The sequence below is a fragment of the Balaenoptera physalus genome (genome assembly GCF_965194825.1).
Source record: "Balaenoptera physalus genome assembly, chromosome: 11".
NCBI classification, from domain to species: domain Eukaryota; kingdom Metazoa; phylum Chordata; class Mammalia; order Artiodactyla; family Balaenopteridae; genus Balaenoptera; species Balaenoptera physalus.
Window position 1 is genome coordinate 13859460 of NC_138896.1, and position 17603 is coordinate 13877062.

The 17603-nt window shown below is 41.3% G+C and overlaps 2 protein-coding genes across 5 annotated transcripts in view; one reads left to right on the forward strand and one right to left on the reverse strand.

The window, feature by feature from the left end:
- The first annotated feature begins 382 nt into the window (after positions 1-382).
- FAM8A1 (family with sequence similarity 8 member A1) lies at positions 383-10153 on the forward strand. Of its 3 annotated transcripts, XR_014251320.1 has the most exons (6): positions 385-1244; positions 2349-2469; positions 4095-4218; positions 4721-4860; positions 6704-7133; positions 9131-10153. XR_014251320.1 is itself a non-coding variant. In XM_082415230.1 (5 exons), the coding sequence occupies exons 1-5, from the start codon at positions 518-520 to the stop codon at positions 5258-5260; spliced, it is 1119 nt and encodes a 372-aa protein (XP_082271356.1). In that variant the 5' UTR covers positions 383-517; the 3' UTR covers positions 5261-5724. The 3 variants fall into 3 exon arrangements, 2 of the variants coding, with proteins under 2 accessions (XP_082271356.1, XP_082271355.1); XM_082415230.1 differs by lacking the exons at positions 6704-7133; positions 9131-10153 and adding an exon at positions 5254-5724 and having other exon boundaries at positions 383-1244; XM_082415229.1 differs by having other exon boundaries at positions 6704-10153.
- Positions 10154-12658: 2505 nt separating this feature from the next.
- Positions 12659-17603, reverse strand: part of NUP153 (nucleoporin 153) — an 81278-nt gene continuing 76333 nt past the window's right edge. The window contains exons 20-23 of one of the 2 annotated variants that reach the window (XM_082415148.1): positions 17194-17466; positions 14207-14375; positions 13690-13773; positions 12659-13557 (exon numbers count right to left, since the gene is read on the reverse strand). In XM_082415148.1, the coding sequence (XP_082271274.1) occupies positions 13692-13773; positions 14207-14375; positions 17194-17466 (524 nt within the window). In that variant the 3' untranslated portion in view covers positions 12659-13557; positions 13690-13691. Of the gene's footprint in view, positions 13774-14206; positions 14376-17193; positions 17467-17603 lie in introns of both variants that reach the window. The other variant, XM_082415149.1, reaches the window with a different exon arrangement.

Consider the following 17603-nt stretch of genomic DNA (forward strand, 5'->3'; position numbering starts at 1 on the left):
GCAGGCGGAACAAGTAACAAGCCCTGTGCCTAGAGACCAAAACTGTCGCGGCCCCAAATAGAAAAGGCGGCGCCGAGCCCTGGGACCTCTCTCTGAAATCCTCTTCCTCCATCAGCTATTTCTCCCGGAGCAGCCTGAGTCCACATCCCGTGAGATTATCTGGAGAAGCCTCGGGCCTCCAACTTCATTAAAACCACAAGAGGTGCGCGTCTGGGGGACGGGTGATAGTCTGGGCCCCTCAAGCGATAAGCCCACGACGCCCAGCCGAGGAGGAGGACTCCTGCCTCCGAAGTCTCTGAGCACCAAGGCCCACTCTCAGGCCCCGCCTCCTTGCCCCGCCCCGCCTCCTTGCTCCGCCCCGCGCCGGCGACGCCGACCAGGGGGTGGGTTTCCGTTTCCGGTGGCGGATTGTTGACGCCTGCGGCTGCGGCGGTGGCTACCGGGCCGTTGGGGAGGGGCCAGTGGGGGAGTGAGACGGCGCAGTGACAGGACCGCCGAGCGTGCTGCTGAGGCGACGATGGCGGAGGGGCCGGAGAAAGTCCGAGGCCGCCCTCCCGGGCAGGACGACGGCGGAGGGGACCACGAGCCCGTTCCTTCGCGAAGAGGCCTTCCCGTCGCCGCCCCACGGCCCCGGGACGGGCCGCAGGCCGAACCCCAGGCTCCGGGCCGGCCCCCAGCCCCGGGCCTCGCTCCCCCCGCGGCCGCCGCCGAGGAGTCGGAGCCGCCGCGCGAGCCCGAGAATGGCAGGGAGGCGGGCTCCGGCTCTGGCTCCGGCCCCGGCGCGGGCCTGCAGGCGCCGGTAGGCTGCGAGGCGCCCGAGGCGGCGGCGCCGCGGGAGAAGCCGGCGCGGCTGAGCGCCCGCGAGTACTCCCGGCAGGTGCACGAGTGGCTGTGGCAGTCCTACTGCGGCTACCTCACCTGGCACAGCGGCCTGGCCGCCTTCCCCGCCTACTGCAGCCCCCAGCCGCCCGCGCCCAGCTACCTCGCGGGCGCCGGCGCTGCCGCTGCCCCGGCCGCCGGGCCGCCGCCCCTGCAGCTGGGCTATTACAACCCCTTCTACTTCCTGAGCGCCGCGGCCGCCGGGCCCGAGCCGCCGGCCTCCGCCGGCCTCACCGCCTCGGCTCCGGTCGCCGGCCCGGGAGCCCGCGCGCCTCACGTGCAGCCGCCGGCCCGGGCAGCCCCAGCGACGAGGGTAGGACCCGCCGCCGCCTCGCGAGCCCCGAGCGAGACCGGGCGGCAGGCAGGTGAGAGGCTCTTCGGGGAGCGACCTGGGGGCGGGGCCGGCGGGCCCCTCTCCGCTGTCAGCGCTGCCGCGCTCGCCGCGGCTTTTGCGCGTCTGTCAGCTCGCAGGGTGTACAGCGCGGCCGAGCGTGCGCCTTCCCTTAGACCGAGCGCTCCGAATCGGTTCCCTGGCTCCCCGGACTGGTGGTTTCCACGTGTAAAGAAGCCTTTGCTCCTCAAAGCGTCCTCTTAGCCTTCGTCTCCCGGTGTGGAGTGAGATCCGAAGCTTAGTTCACTCCGACGGCAGACCCGGCTGGGGGGAGGGGAAGTTTTGACTGGTGATGCTGGAAAGAATCCAGACATGGATGTATTAACTATATTATACATAGTTAATATGATGACTGTTTTATGAATTAGGGACAGTGGAACTGACGGATGTTAAAGGAGATCTTCATGAATGCAAACGGAATTAGGAACCTTTGGGCCTTGGCTTCATCTTGTGTATCGTCTGTTTACTTCTGTATGGGAATTAGAATATTCTGAATCACGTACACTCTTTAGTGTATTATTTAGACTTTTTGTTTACTTTATCCAGCCACAGATAATATGGGACAAGACCTAGTTGCCTGAATTTGATTCAGAATTTAGGATGGCAGCTTGATAATCCCTGGATTTGTTACATAGAAAGCAAGACAAACTAAATTAATAAGGGGTAAGATGAGGGGCACAGGGATTTACTTCGTACCGTCTACACTTAACCTTGATATTTTGCTTAAAAAAAAAGTTTAATTTTGTGTCATAGGCTTGTAATCACCTGGAGTCTCCTCATTTGAATCCCTAGTGAAATGTATTGAGTACTTGAAATAATGAAATTTATCTCTGAAATCATTTCTAAACATTAAGGGGGTGAAAACAAGCTTTAAACTGCTCAGTAAATAGTGAAGTAGCGTTGCTGTTTTAATAACATGCCCTGTTGAAGTCAATACCAATAATTGTTGCAGTTATAAAATTTTTTTTTATCAGCAAGTTGTACCTTGACTTTACATTCATTACCTAGCTTGGGTTCCAAGGCCTATGTGCAACGATTAGTTTTCCTAACTTTTTTCTTTTTTTTTTTAAATTTACAGGTAGAGAGTATGTTATTCCATCCTTGGCCCACAGATTCATGGCAGAGATGGTGGATTTCTTTATTCTCTTCTTTATAAAAGCAACCATTGTCTTAAGCATTATGCACCTCAGTGGAATAAAGTAAGTTAAGGCCATTTGCAGAAGAGTTTTAATGTCCACTGTCTAGAGATCTTGCTTTAATTTTTTTTTCATGCTTGCAAGTGACTATGTGGATAATCTGTGCGCCAGTGCCAATGATTTCTTTATAGGAGCTTTGTCAGATTTGCTTTCTTGTTGGTTTTAAGAAATAACTACAAAAGAGAGAAAAACACTTAATAAATTCTGCAAGGTGTGGGGAGTTTCACCTATCAAAAGTAGGTGAAAGGAACCTCCAACCCTGGTTTGATTTTATTCACTATTAGGCCAGTTACAAATTTTTCTCTTACAGTCGTTTTCAGAGTGGAGTATCTAAAGACAAAGGCATAAAGAGGTTTTGGTAGATGAACTATTAATAATCAGCTAGATGGCATTTCCAGTTGGGGTTGCGTATACTGTCAGGCAAGTTCCAAGTGAACTGCAAAGTGAGCTATTTATTTGAATAATCTTCCTTTCAGATTAACAATCATAATAGCAGTTATCACTTGCTAAGCACTTTGTGTGTGCTAGGCTTTGTATGGACTCTTAATCTTGCCACCACTATAAAGTAGAGGTTAATCTCTCCATTTTATAGAGATTGAAATTTGGGCTTACAAAAAGTTAAGCCCAGAATTTACAAAGGCAGTAAGTGACCGTCAAGTTCAGACCCTGGTAATTAAATTTCAGGGCCCCTGCCAGGAGCCTGAATGTTACTGTGATTCTTCCCCGTCTCTCCCTCCCTTACGCCCTACACATCCAATCAAGTACCAACTAACTCCTTTCTGTTCAATCTCTTGAATAACCTTCAACCCATACCATTTCCTTTTCACTGTCAGAATTTCATTTTTCATCATTGCTTCTCCCTAGTCCAGTCACTGCCATCACTTGCTTGGATTATAACACAAGTCTTCTAACTGGTGTCTCAGTTTACTGTCTCCTGTTTTATCTCAATTCAGTCTCTGATAGAAAACCAAAGAGATCATAAATTCTGATTCTGCCACTCTCCTGCCTTAAAATCCTTCAATAGTTTCTCATTGCCATCAGGGTAAGTCTTATTAATGTCCTCATATATTTTAACAGATACCCTTATTTCTTAATCACTCACCTCTCACACTTAGTTATTTGAGCCACACTGAACTGCCTACAGCTTCCATCATACTCTTGCTTAAAGGCTTTCTCTCTGGTTAGTCCCTCTCTCTGAAATTTCTCCCTTCTTAGTCTGGCCAACTTCTCTTCATCCTTCAGATCTCACCTTAAATGCCATTTTTGGGAAGCCTCCACTAAGTTAAGTGTGCCTGGTATGTGTCTCCAAGTACCCAATGGTTCTCTATTATAGCCCTTTCCCCACTTCATTAGTTTATTCTGCTTCACCTGCTGGGTTAGAAACTCTGTGAAAGCAGAGACCATGTTGAATTCACTTGGCATTTTATCCCCAGGGCTAGTACAGCGTCTGCTCATGGTACTGCTTATTTGTTGAAGAAGCTAATGAATGTTTTGTGAAACTAGACAGTTGGAAACCTGAAGATTAGTTTATAATTTCAATTAAAGTTTTTGATTTACACTAATGAAAAAGAAATCAATGCAACTGCTCTGGTAACTGATTCTTTGTAACTGAAAACTATTTTTTGTAGGGATATCTCTAAGTTTGCTATGCATTATATAATAGAAGAAATAGATGAAGACACATCCATGGAAGACTTGCAGAAAATGATGGTTGTGGCGCTTATATACAGATTATTAGTTTGTTTCTATGAGGTAAGCTACTGACTTCAGCAAATATTAATATTTAACAATCTAATTTTAGATTATCAGCCCAAGACAAAAATGTAGTGGAGATTTTTATTTTTAATCATGTATTTGTCAAATGTCTTTATTTTTTTCTAAATTTCCTTTAACATAATACTTTCCAAGTTAAAACTTTCGGAATGGAGACATTTTTCAGTTTCTTTGTAATACATTTCAGTCTTGTTGTCCGAAAATATATTTTAAGTTGGTTGTGGAACTTGAAATGTGTCTTTCCATAGAAGCAACTTGCTAAAAAATATAATGGGTCATAGAAAAATATTACAGTAGATATCTTGTGGTATTGAAGATGTTAGAGACCTGCAGAAATGCATTAAAAGGTTAACTCAAGTATTCTATGAAATTCTTCCAACTTGAAAAATGTAAAACATGAATCATATGGCAGGAAAATTTACCTTTAAAATTGGTATAGTTGAGCCAGTAAATTATTTTAAAATTATCCTTCTTTCCTTAGATAATTTGCATTTGGGGAGCAGGTGGAGCGACCCCAGGGAAGTTCCTGCTAGGGCTTCGAGTTGTGACATGTGATACATCAGTGCTTATTGCACCAAGTCGGGTTTTAGTGATTCCTTCCTCAAATGTTAGCATTACAACGTAAGTTCTTTTTTTTAGCTTAATGTATTGTGTACTTATGAATTGTATTGATTACTGTACTTAAAAATTATTTTCATAAGTTATACCATTTGATAAAAGTATTTTTAGGATGTTGGTTCTTCATGGCATATAATAGGCTTACATTTATTAAGTTTAAGACAAAGTTTGAATGTTTTCAATGATTATAGACGCCTCTTCAGTATACAGCTTCAGAGGTAAGCACTTTATGAACGGTAGGTCACAGTACTGAGAGGAGGATCTGGGCGTGGCTGCTCTATCAGTGCTCCAGGCCTAGCTGTAGTATTCTCTACATCTGTGGATATTGGAGTTTAGTTACTGCTCTGCCTTGAAGCTTCCATTTGGTAATACCTGTCATTATCCCATCTTGAATAGGCAATAAGAATTTTGACAGCTATACATGCGTGCATCCTGCTCCTAAGTGATAGAGCTTGTAATACTTCCAGTACTCATGGCTAGCTGTTGGCATCTGGCTCTGGGGGAAGGTACAGATAGTGATAATGGAAGTTGTGGAGGTGAGTAGGTGGTAATCAGTTGAGCAAAACAGGATACTGGCTGGAATTGCTGCCAGAATGATTCAGAGTTGGGTTGTTTAAACAAGAGACTCTAGAAAAAGCCTTGAATTTGCTCACATCTTCAAAATTTCCTTACATTTTTGTGATTCTAATAATCCTGGCTATTACTTTTAATGAGTCAATAATGGCTAATATTTATTGAGCACCTCATAAACCAGGCACTGTTTTAAAAACATTGCATATGTATTAACTAATTTAAGATAGGTACTATAGGTACTATTACCCTCTTATTACAGATGTGTAACACAACTAGTAGTTGGTAGAAAATGAATCTGAAGGGCTTCCCTGGTGGCGCAGTGGTTAGGAATCCGCCTGCCAATGCAGGGGACACGGGTTCGTGCCCCGGTCCGGGAAGATCCCACATGCCGCGGAGCAACTAGGCCCGTGAGCCACAACTACTGAGCCTGCGCGTCTGGAGCCTGTGCTCCGCAACGGGAGAGGCCGCGATAGTGAGAGGCCCGCGCACCGCGATGAAGGGTGGCCCCCGCTCTCCGCAACTGGAGAAAGCCCTTGCACAGAAACGAAGACCCAACACAGCCAAAAATAAATAAATAAATTAAAAAAAAAAAAAAAAAAAAAAAGAAAATGAATCTGAAACCAAGCAGTCTGGATTCAGAGCCCACACTCAGCTGCTGTGTTATCCTGTAACGGTTCAGTGCACTGAAAGGCAGAAATCTAATGTTAGTATGACAATTCTCCATTCTGAGCTACTGTTGAAAGCTTTTTAAAGCTTTCCTTAATCACAGAAGCCCACAAAGAAAGAAGAGATATGATAAACAAATACAGTAATTTGAAATGCTGGTGCTCTTCATAGAAGGTAGAAAATGGGACTGTGTAAGTGTATTCAGTTTAGAAGATAGTGAAAACACAGTAAAAGTATAGAGGTACTAAAAGTAATGAGTGACTGTAGAAAGGGTAAGTAAAGGCAATAGTTATTCTAGTCTTCTGTCAAAATACTAGAAAATACTGTAAACTTTTAGTTCACATTCTAAGACATATTATTGCTTTTCATGTGCAAGTTCTAAAGTCTAACTTTTATGTTACGAAGTCTTTAGAACTAGCCCAGGTGGTTTGATCATACTTTGCTACTTGAAAGTAATTCAGTTATCAAAGGTTAAAACTCTGTTAATTATACTTTGAATATGTTTTAAATACATCTTGAACTTGATAGAATACTATTAATCTATATGTAGTTGGTATACGACTTATCTGTTTTTTGTGTGTTTTTTTTTTTTGCTTTAATTTTTTAGGTCCACTATACGAGCTTTGATCAAGAATTTTTCTATTGCTTCTTTTTTCCCTGCTTTCATCACACTGCTGTTTTTTCAGCATAATCGAACAGCCTATGACATTGTAGCAGGGACCATTGTGGTAAAAAGAAATGGGGTCAGATGATGCCCCAAAAAGCCCTGAATTCCATACTCTCTGGAATAATGACAAGACTAAATTATATATCAAGGCCATCAGTATCCCTGGGTTACATTAACTGATGATTTAGAAATTAAAGCAGTTGCTCCAGTGTGATGCAGGTGACTATGCTGAAAGTATTGATTTTACTTGAATGTCAAAGAACTTCTCCAGAAGAAAAACCTGTTAAGTTCAAGTGTTAAAAGTTTTAGATTGAACCGAAGGCAAGTGGTGTCATAATCAACAACGGACAGTATATACATAAGATCTAAGGTATTTATTAGAACTTGCTGAGAGCATTTTCAGCTTTGAAATCTCCAAACGAAACTTTAACAACTTATTCTGGTTTATCCCAAATGATGGAAAACGTCCAGCTGTGTTTAGTGTACACACTCACCCTTTAGTAACACTTCCTGAGGCAATTTTTGTCTTTGCTTTTTGGGGGGAGGGAGTGGGGACACACATTTGATAAGCCACTTAGCGCCCATCCCAGGAGCGGGTGAGTGAGTTAGCTGCAAGAGAGAGGGGAAAGTGAGGCCGGCGAGCAGTTCCCTGACTTGAAATTTTAAAATCTGTACTGCAGTTTACTGCAGGAATGATGTAACTTTATAACTATTCTTAATGCCTAAACATGTATTTGGGGGCAGATTTTGCATGATGATGAAAAAGTATTAAGTCATATTGCTATCTTATCCTTGATTTTTTTTTTTTTTTTTAAAGAAAAAGGTAAGTTAGTGATTGCTTTTAATGGGGTTGGGGGGGAGGGGTAAGTTTTCACTGTAAATTTAAATTGAAACTCATGTGCAAGTGTTTTCAGTGCCCTAAATCAAACCATAAATATGTGGGGAAAAGTCCTATCAAACTGTTGCATATTTACTGTAATTACACAATATTCCCAGTACGTGCGCAGCATGAAGAAAGTGTTAGTGCTTTTCAGTGTTCTGAATGTAACTTCTCTTTATATACAGGATATTCACATACCAGTTTCCTTTTATCATATTATATTGTTCCATAACTTTTGAAGCATCAAGGAATTAAATAATCTTAGCATTTCATGATTAAATACTAGTAGCCTGTGAAATACTTACCAATTTTCCCGTTAGGGACTGTTCTCTGTAACAAGGAAGAGTAGCATTTCCAGACCTTATTCCGAGTTCTTTGGTTCTGTGGGCCAGAAGCTCATCTGGGGCCTGCCCGGGATGACATTTTTGAGGGAAATGTGAAGGAACACTTCGTGTTTTGCCATTTTAATTTAGTGCGCGTGTGTGCTTTTGTTAGATGGCCCAGTTAGCTGTGCTGAGGTGTATCTAAACTAAAGGTTTTGTTTCTTAGGCATTTTCTGCATCTGTTATTTTCCCCCAAAACACTAAACTGTGTTGAACAGTTCATAACTAGGGTGCTTACAGGATCAATCTAGGCTTTATTTTGGTCTTAACAGCAAATACATTTGCTATTACTGTATCAGTTTTTAAAGTGGTTTTTTTTTGACATTTAAAACGTGAATATTTTCAATTTGTTTATAGAAACCTTAACAGTGTCCTTAATGCCCTTTTTTATTGTAAAATTTCATAAACCATGAGCCATGGTTTATAGTTTTCATGAAAACCATGAGCCATGGTTTATGGTTTTCATAAACAATGTTTTTCAAAATAATTTTATAGTAAATCTATCACAGAAAGCCTATTAGTTAAATGTGTCAAAATACTAAACAGATCATTCACCTGTTTCTGGGAAGATAAAGTGTTATGGCCCTTCACAGTAAACAAAGCCAAACCATCCACTAACTTCTTAAATTAGAGGAGAAATTAGGAAATGTTACATAAACTTACCAATTAGTAGTGTATACATTAGCATCAGTGTATACACCGCCTTTGCCCCTGATTGGGAATTGGAGTTGAAATGTACCCTTCCGACATGTATCTCTGGAATACACCTTTAATGTATAATTTCCTCGATGGTTCACCACTTAGGCTATTTTTATACAGTAAAACAAGAAATACGTAGTCCAGTTTGTTTTATACTTTAATAACTATGTAGATGCATTTCTCAGGATTCAAGTTACACTATGTAGCCCTATCAAGTAAAAAGTGTTACTTTGTCTGCCTTTACAACAAAATCCAAGTCTGTTTATGAATTCAGCACTTACTTAGGGAGATTTTTGATTCCCAAGTTGGGGGGGGAAAATGACAAAATGGGGAAGGGGGAGCCACATGTTTTTCTCTTGGGGCTGCAGCCTATTTTCACTATACTTTATTATATTTCATTTATAGAAATGCTGAATTTTGTGTGTCAAGACAGAATTCTCATACTGAAGCTCTACAGCCTAAAAAGGCAAAAAGAAAGTTGTCTTCATAGTATTAATATCATTCATCACTTTTACAAGATAATAAGGGAACAAAAATTAGGAGTCATGCTGAGAATACTATTTCAGTGAAAATACCATATGTAAAACCACAGGTCATGCGGTTAATTTAGGCATCTAGAAACTCTACCTGTTACGAAATATGCAGCCTGAGTGACTCCTGCACCGTGAGAAAAGTCTGACATACTAAATGCACGCTGGGCTGAGCTAGGTGAGTGGGAGCGGCGGCAAGCAAACTGTGCTTTTAGGGCGTCTGTGACCAGAGAGCGAGCCAGCACCTGTGTGGTGCTCGTGTGGCACTGCTTCAGAAGTTACTTCTTTCTCCCTAAACAGTCACCTAGTTTCTCCCAAATATTCAGGATTGAAAAAACTGCATTATATTTGAGGGCTTTGTCTAAATTTATAAAAGTCTATAATGTTTGTTTCAAATGACAGTAAAAATTGTTCTAACTAAAAGAAGGATTTTTTTTCCCTTAAGTGACTTGTTTGGGCGTTTCACTTAGGCATAAATATTTCCAGCAAAAGGAAGACAGGAGTTGAAAATTAAACTACTTGGGAATAAAGGGCTTTTTGATGGGAATGTATTAAATTTTTTTATTCTACACTTATCCCTATGAAAACAGGCTGTTGTTCCTTTTAAAGAATATTCCTAAATAATAGCAGTATTCCTAAAATCTGGCAAATACTTCAGTTACTTGCCATTTCCGACCCCCCCACCCCATACCAAAGGACAAAATCTTTGCAATACGTGCTTGCCTGGGTAAAGCTCCTCCTCTCAAGCTGTGTGCGTATTTCTTTGCAGTTCATTATAGTATGGCTTGATCCACAAACAGTTTCTGATGGCCTGCCTATAAATGAAAATTCAACATTCTATTTTTAATAATTTGCCACCAATTTGTATTCTTTGTCTCAATAAATACCTGGTCGCCAATGCTTTTGTGTTTTGCCTGTTTCTTTGAGGTTTGCTCCAGAATCCCTTGCTTCCAAATACAGCTGCTCTAGCATTCTCTGCCTTCAGGCGATGAATGCTTTCAGAAATAGAGGTCTATCAAAAAAAAAATCCACTTTGAGATTTAGTCTTTCAGCAAGTCACTCAGAAGTTAGCTGTAGATGACTAAGATTTTAATGTTAAACTAATCCTGTCCGTTCCTTAAAGTTGTTAGCCATTCTAACCGCAGTGCAAGATACTAAGGACCTACATTACACATGAGGAACCAGAAGTCAGAGTCTCGTAGCTAGTAGAAGACTGAGCTGGGCAATTTAATCCTAGTCTGGTCTTGTAAGCATTCCCTATTCAGACCTTTACAAACAAAACTAGGACAGGACACACAACAGGTTCCTCGAGAAACACAAAGATAATAAAGGATAAACTTAAATGTAGTTAAACTGTGGCGTGGTCTGAATCCTGTACACAATGTGCTGTTAGGGCCTCGGCCATGAACTACTACACATTCTGGAAACCACAGTGGATGTCTGAGGTAAGCTTATAAAAGTTGCCCCATATTACAAGGAAACGAAAGCTCTGACATGGTATATATATAGGTGGTGTGTGTAGCTAGCTAGACCCAACACACCCATTTTTCTCAATTTTATGGTACCAAATTCATCAGTTTCCATTAAACAGGCCCAGCACTTGACATACTGATACAATTAAAGAAAACATAAGTTCTTCCCCAGGCTAAACCAGGAAGTTTATGGCCTGGTTACAAATTGCTAAAATTAGTCCAACACTTATTTCAAGTAATAAAATCCTGATTCCATGAATAATTCCAAGAGAAATTTGTAACAAACAGCTAAAGACTTAATTCAGTTGTCTGAATTGTACTTCTTTTTCTTAATGCCCCAAACTGTAAATTACTAAAAAACAACCTACCACTTGAGAGTGTCATGCCTGGACCTCATGCATCAGAAGTCTTCCAGGTGCTCATGTAATGATTTTGGGCCCTACCTGGACCCGGTGAGGCATCAATCTCTGGTGAGCAGGTCCCAGGATATACATTTGGCCCACCTCACCAAGCACACTGATGTACATTCAGTGAGAACAACGGACCCTCTTGTAAATCAACCAAATTATATAAACGTACCTGATTATTCCATCTTTCTGCATATGCCTTTCTTACCTTCAGAGATTTTCAGTTAAAAACAATTCCTCATTGATCCAGCATGAGAAGTGGGCTTTTATTGTTTTCTTTCCATAACGTTTCCCCTTCTTCCACAAACGGTGCTTGACTTTCATCTGTGTATGGAGCATGGAACCCAAGGGTGCTATTACAGCCACAGGCAGTGGGTCTGCAGCCTGCACCAGTCCGACGAAGAGATACCTCTGCTGGGCTTAAGCAGGGACTGATTTGAGGCTGGAGCTGCTACCACGAATGTTTTCTATAGCTGCCGTGTGCAGCCTGAGAGTTAAAAGCAGTTGAGATGAAAAGCCAAGTCCTACCCAAGTCCCAAACACTCTAGCCCTAGAGATCTCCATTCTGGGGGCCAGGAGATTTCATTTATAAGATAAGCCACCCTAAGTTTGGTTTTCAGTTACTTGCTTTAAAAAAAAAAATTACTAAATAAAATGAAATATTTCCAGCACATTTTTAATGAAAAATCTTTCCCAGAAGAGAAAGCCTAATATTCCCATCCATATCGACCTAAAGAATGGCTAAGAATGAACGAACATGCAGTTTAGTTAGGCATTAACTTCTCTGCATCAACACCCCACAGGTTTCCAGTTTACTTCTTTTAGCATTCACCATCATCTTCTGCCCCAAAGAGGCTCATGTCAAATGTGTATTATTTAATAAGGTGAGAATTATAAATACAAAATTCCTGCTCCAAAACCAGCATTGGATGATGGCCTAAGACATTTTCAGTAAGAGAAACCATGTCACTGGAAACAAAAAAAGCTCTTAAACATTTTAAAGTACTGAATTTAACCACAAGTTCAGCAAAATAAAAGTCGCCACAGAATAATTATATGTACAAACTGAAGAATACAATTATCAAACGCTATCCCAAGAGCACTTTTTTGGACCATAGGAAAGACATCTAGTTACAAAAAAAATCGATAAAATAATCCAAAAGAAATTCCACAAAATGACCACTGAAGTTTTTGTGGGCTATTTTGGGCATGTATCTCCAAGAACTCTATCAATAAAACATTGTCTAGTCACCTATCAAGGAAGATACAAGTACAAACAGAAATGGCTGCGTGTGTTTATTTTCAACTTTTAAAAAGGTATGTCAATTTATATGCAGAGTAGGTGTGATTCCTAGCACCAGACATAAAGCAGGGTTACACTTCCCCTTCACTTAGGAGTTGTCCAAATCACTTCAGTGTATTCTTCAGAATTTTTCTTCTACCTGACCATTGTTAACCTTTATAAAAAGGTTCCCTTCCACTAACACTCATACCTTCACTAGGATTTAACACTAGAACAAAACATATTTCATAATTTTTTATTGATGGCATTTATCCCATGGTTTAACATGTTAATTATACTGTAATAAACATGGCTTTAATATTAAACTTTTCCTTATTATCCAAAGTCACCACAGTCCATTTCAGTAAATATAAAAATATATGCTTAATACTTTGTACAATACTGGTTTTTGGTCCAAACAAAAACTGGATCAGAAAAGCCAATAAACTCACTTTAAGAATCCCCAATTTTTTTTTTTAAAGATTTCCAAATGGATTTAGGCAACTTTGAATAATGGGATTTACATAATAAAATCTGAGACAAGACTAAACAACAAAAAAAATTTTCTAACACAAAATTAAAATTTCAAGTTCACAGATTTATGTTATGCCAAAAAAGTACAGAAACAAAACTGTATTTACACAAGTTTCATAATAAAATAATGAAAAAGGCAAGACAGGTGATAGTCAGAAGAATGCCGATATAGAAATAGCATATAATTATTAAATGGAGAACGAACTAGATCTAACAAGTCCTTAGTATGGACCATTCTTTAATCAGGCTTCCTCTATCAGAAAATTTTAGTGCACAATACACCCAACTCACTCACTTCACACATACACCAGCACAAACTCAGCATAGAAATCATTCATTTCAACATCCTCTAATCTATACAGAATTCCTCAGATATAATTACAATTTCAATGCGTTCCATAAAACGCATATCAACGCACATGGTGGTGCAGACAAAGAGGTTGTATACAAAGCCATTCTCTTGAGCGGGCTTGATTCCTGGGTTCAGCCAGCCTATGCCAAACCAGTGAATAATTTGCTGGATCATAAAACATTTTTGCTGAAGAAGTAGTCACCGGTCTAGCTATTATTTTTTTAAAAGGGGGTGAGAGAGGTGAAGTTGGGGTTTCTGAAAAGAAAAAAGGAGGAAAATTCCAAAATTAAAGATCTGACTTCAGATAACCCAGCACATAGTACAATCCAGAATCTGAAAGTAGGGCACCAGCTGTTGTTAAAACAGTGTGTATAACACCATCAAGACCTTTATTTCCTGCGTCTAACAGCAGTCTTTATCTTGCGACCAGAAACTGAAGTTCCAGAAGAGAATGAGTTTTTCCCATTTGACCTGTGAAAAACAAAAACTCTGTAATGTGACATGATGCTCAGATGAAAGTTCACAATTATAACACTAAATGTGACTGGTGATGGGGTGGGGGACACTACTTTCTGCTACACCTCATACCCTCAGAGAGAGACGCACACACACACACAAACACACACACACCCTGCTACTTTCTGCTACACCTCATACCTGAGACACACACATACACACACACACACACTCCTGCTAGAGACACACACACACACACACACACTCTCTCTCTCCTGCTAGTTTTCTTAGGCTATGATCCTCCAAAATTGTAATATGGTAAATTGATGGAGAACATAGATTTTACCTCAACTATACTGCACCTTGGTGATTCTAAACACACACACACACACACAAACACACACCCTCATTATGTTAAATTCTCCATTTCAACAAAAAGCTCTCTTACCCCAGAGTAAACGCCGCTGGAGGCTGGCTAAATTGAAAGCCCCCTGAGCCAGAGGGCTGGGCTGAGGCTGCAGGTGTGCTGGCATTTGCACCGAACGTGAACACTCCTGATGGATTATTGTTTGTGAAGTTGAAATTTGTAGCACTGCTGCCAAACTGGAAAACAGAACCTGCAATAGATGAAGCAGAAAAACTTCATTAAGGTAAAAATGATGGTTCTTCTAGTAATGACTCTGACTTTTACATACAAAAACCTGTAAAGGGTTAAAGCTCTTATGGTCACTTAAAGAAAATTAAGTATTTTCTCCACTCACACAATATGTACCTGACACCCTCAAACAAGTGACCTAACTCACCCATGACCAAGGAAAAAAGGGCAAAGTGGACTTTTCGCTAAGACCGTGGAATCAACAAACATACTTACCTCTATCTTCTTCAAAAATTATGTTAAAATAACAGAAAAGGGAATTTTACAATAAATGGAAAGGAGACAACACAACAAAATTTTGAAGCTGGAAGGCTAACTGGAGCCAAGTACTAAACTAGCAGCAAGGGAAAGCACAGAAGTCTTTCCATTTACACTAAACATACCCAAAAGGTTTAGGTTCCAGGTACTTCTGGAAGTGAGAATGAAGGTGTGACTGAAAAAAAAACCCAGCAGAATGGTAGCGTATCTGTTTAAGAAGCAGATACCTAGATCAATCCCTCCCCAGCACCAAACAGGATAATAAATCTCCTCTACCCAGCGGAAGAACAGAACTTTAGTCTCTGGAGAGGCCTCTGGACCAGGGGACATCACACATAAAGGCAAGGATACCATACTGAAAACAGGAGGAGTCACAGTATAGGTTGATACAATGAACATTGAGAGCTGCAGCCTTCCGCTGCGACTCAGCTCCCGTAACACTGGCAATCAGGAGTATATATACCCTTCAGGAAGGAGACTGGAAGAATCTTCTCTGGGGAATCTGGCAGTCTGAAAGGAAAGGCCTAAAGATATTGTACTAGCATCCAGTTCCTCCCAAGAGGACAAGCCAGTTAGATAAACCTACAATGATATTCAAGATCTGTAAGCCCTAACCACATACAATGAATTATCGAGTGGTATTTAGGTGTCCTGCACTCATAAAGTTATAAGTAGAATGGAAGAAAATATTTGCAAACCATATATTTGATAAAGGGCTGATATCCAAAATACATACAGAACTCCTACAACTCAAGAGCAAACCTTCCCCCTGCAACAAACAAAAACCAAAACCAAACCAAAAAACCCCTCAAATAACCCAACTAAAAAACGGGCAAAAAAAAAAAAAAAAAGAAAACGGGCAAAGAACCTGAATAGACATTTCTCCGGAGACAACACACGGGTAAATATAAAAAGATGCTCAACCTCACTAATCATCGGGGGGAATGCAAATCAAAACCACTAGGAGATATCAGCTCACACCTCTTAGAATGGCTATTATCAAAAAGATAAGAAATAACAAGCATTGGCAAGGACGTGGAGAAAAGGGAGCCCTTGTGAACTGCTGGTAGAAATGTAAACCGCTGCAGCCACTATGGAAAACAGTATGGAAGTTCCTCAAAAAGTTAAAGATAGAACCACCATATGATCTAGCAATCCCATTCTAGGTATTTACCCAAAAGACTTTAAACTAGGCTCTCAAAAAGATAGCTGGACTCTCTCATTCACTGCAACATTATTCGCAATGACCAAGATGTAGAAACAACCTAAATATCCATAGATAGATGCAAAGATAAAGGAAATGACATATATACATAAAATGGAATATTAATCTCGCAATATGGGAAAACATGCACCTGGAGGACATAAGTGAAATAAGCCAATCACAGAAGAACAAGTACTGCATGACTTCACTTCTATGAGGAATCTAAAATAGCCAAATTCACAGAAGCTAAAAGAATGGTGGCTGCAGAGGAGGGCTTGGGAGTGGGAAGAAATGAGGGGCTGCTGTTCAAAGGGTATGAAGTGTCAGTCATGCAAGACGTGTACATTCTAGAACTCTGCTGCACAATACCGTGCCCAGAGTTAACAACACTGCATTGCACACTTAATTTGTTGAAAGAGTACATAGATCTCACGTTAAACATTCTTACTACAATTAAAAAAAAAAAACCCAAACACAAGTAGAGAGGCAAGAAGCACCAAACACGTGAGGAAAGTATTTCATAAGAAACACTAAGACCAAAACAATAATAAAGAAAAGCAATTTGGAGAAAACTAAGCAAAAGCTTTAAGAAGGGGAAAAAAAACCCCTGCATCATTAATATCTTCAAGAGATCAATAGATAACACTTCTAAAACAAAAGCAAAAGGATATAAAAAGGAAACATCCACAGAACAAAGAGGACCACTTGGAAATTAAAAAGTAATACAAGTGGAGGTAAAATCTCAACAGGTGTGTTTAAAAGTAAATTGAGGGGGACTTCCCTGGTGGTGCAATGGTTAAGAATCCGTCTGCCAATGCAGGGGACACGGGTTCGAGCCCTGGTCCGGGAAGATCCCACATGCCGCGGAGCAGCTAAGCCCGTGCGCCACAACTACTGAACCCCACGCGCTGCAACTACTGAGGCCCATGCGCTCTAGGGTCCACGTCCCGCAACTACTGAGCTCACGTGCTGCGACTACTGAAGCCCGCGCACCTAGAGCCCGTGCTCCGCAACAAAAGAAGCCACCACAATGAGAAGCCCGTGCACCACAACGAACAGTGGCCCTCGCTCACCGCAACTAGAGAAAGCCCACGCACGGCAACGAAAACCCAGTGCAGCCAAAAAGAAGTGCTTAACTGTGTGAAAGTTGGGAATGCTGTTTATAGGTAAATCTAAACATACACATCTCTGTTTTGCCAAGTACAAGAGACAAAAAAAGAAAAAGACATGCATGGTTTCAAAGTTCAAAAAAAAAATTATATTTAAGACATACAGAACCCAAGTACGGAAACAAAGGACATGACTACCACATACTTACTGGAATTAGGAGCTGTCCCAGAGCCGAATGCAGACTGACTAGGCGGCTGTCCGAACACGGGAGGCTGGCTACTGCTTGACACTGTCCCAAAAGTAGGCGGCGCAGGCTGAGACCCAGCAGAAAACAATGCTGCTGAAGATGATATCGATCCAAAGCCTGGGGGGTTAGGCTGGCTGGCACCTTGACTTTGTCCAAACGTTGGGGTCTGGCTAGCACCGAACGCTGGACTGGCAGATGGTGCTGAAGGTCCAGTGCCGAATACGAAGGAGGATCCTAGAGGCCCAGAGAGACACTGAAATCACCATGATGGTCAGAACGAGATAAGCCTCAAGGAATCTCTATCAACGGAAGCGGAAGCGCAAAGTTCAAGCTTCTTTCCAGACTCTTACCTTGCTGAACAGATCTTATCA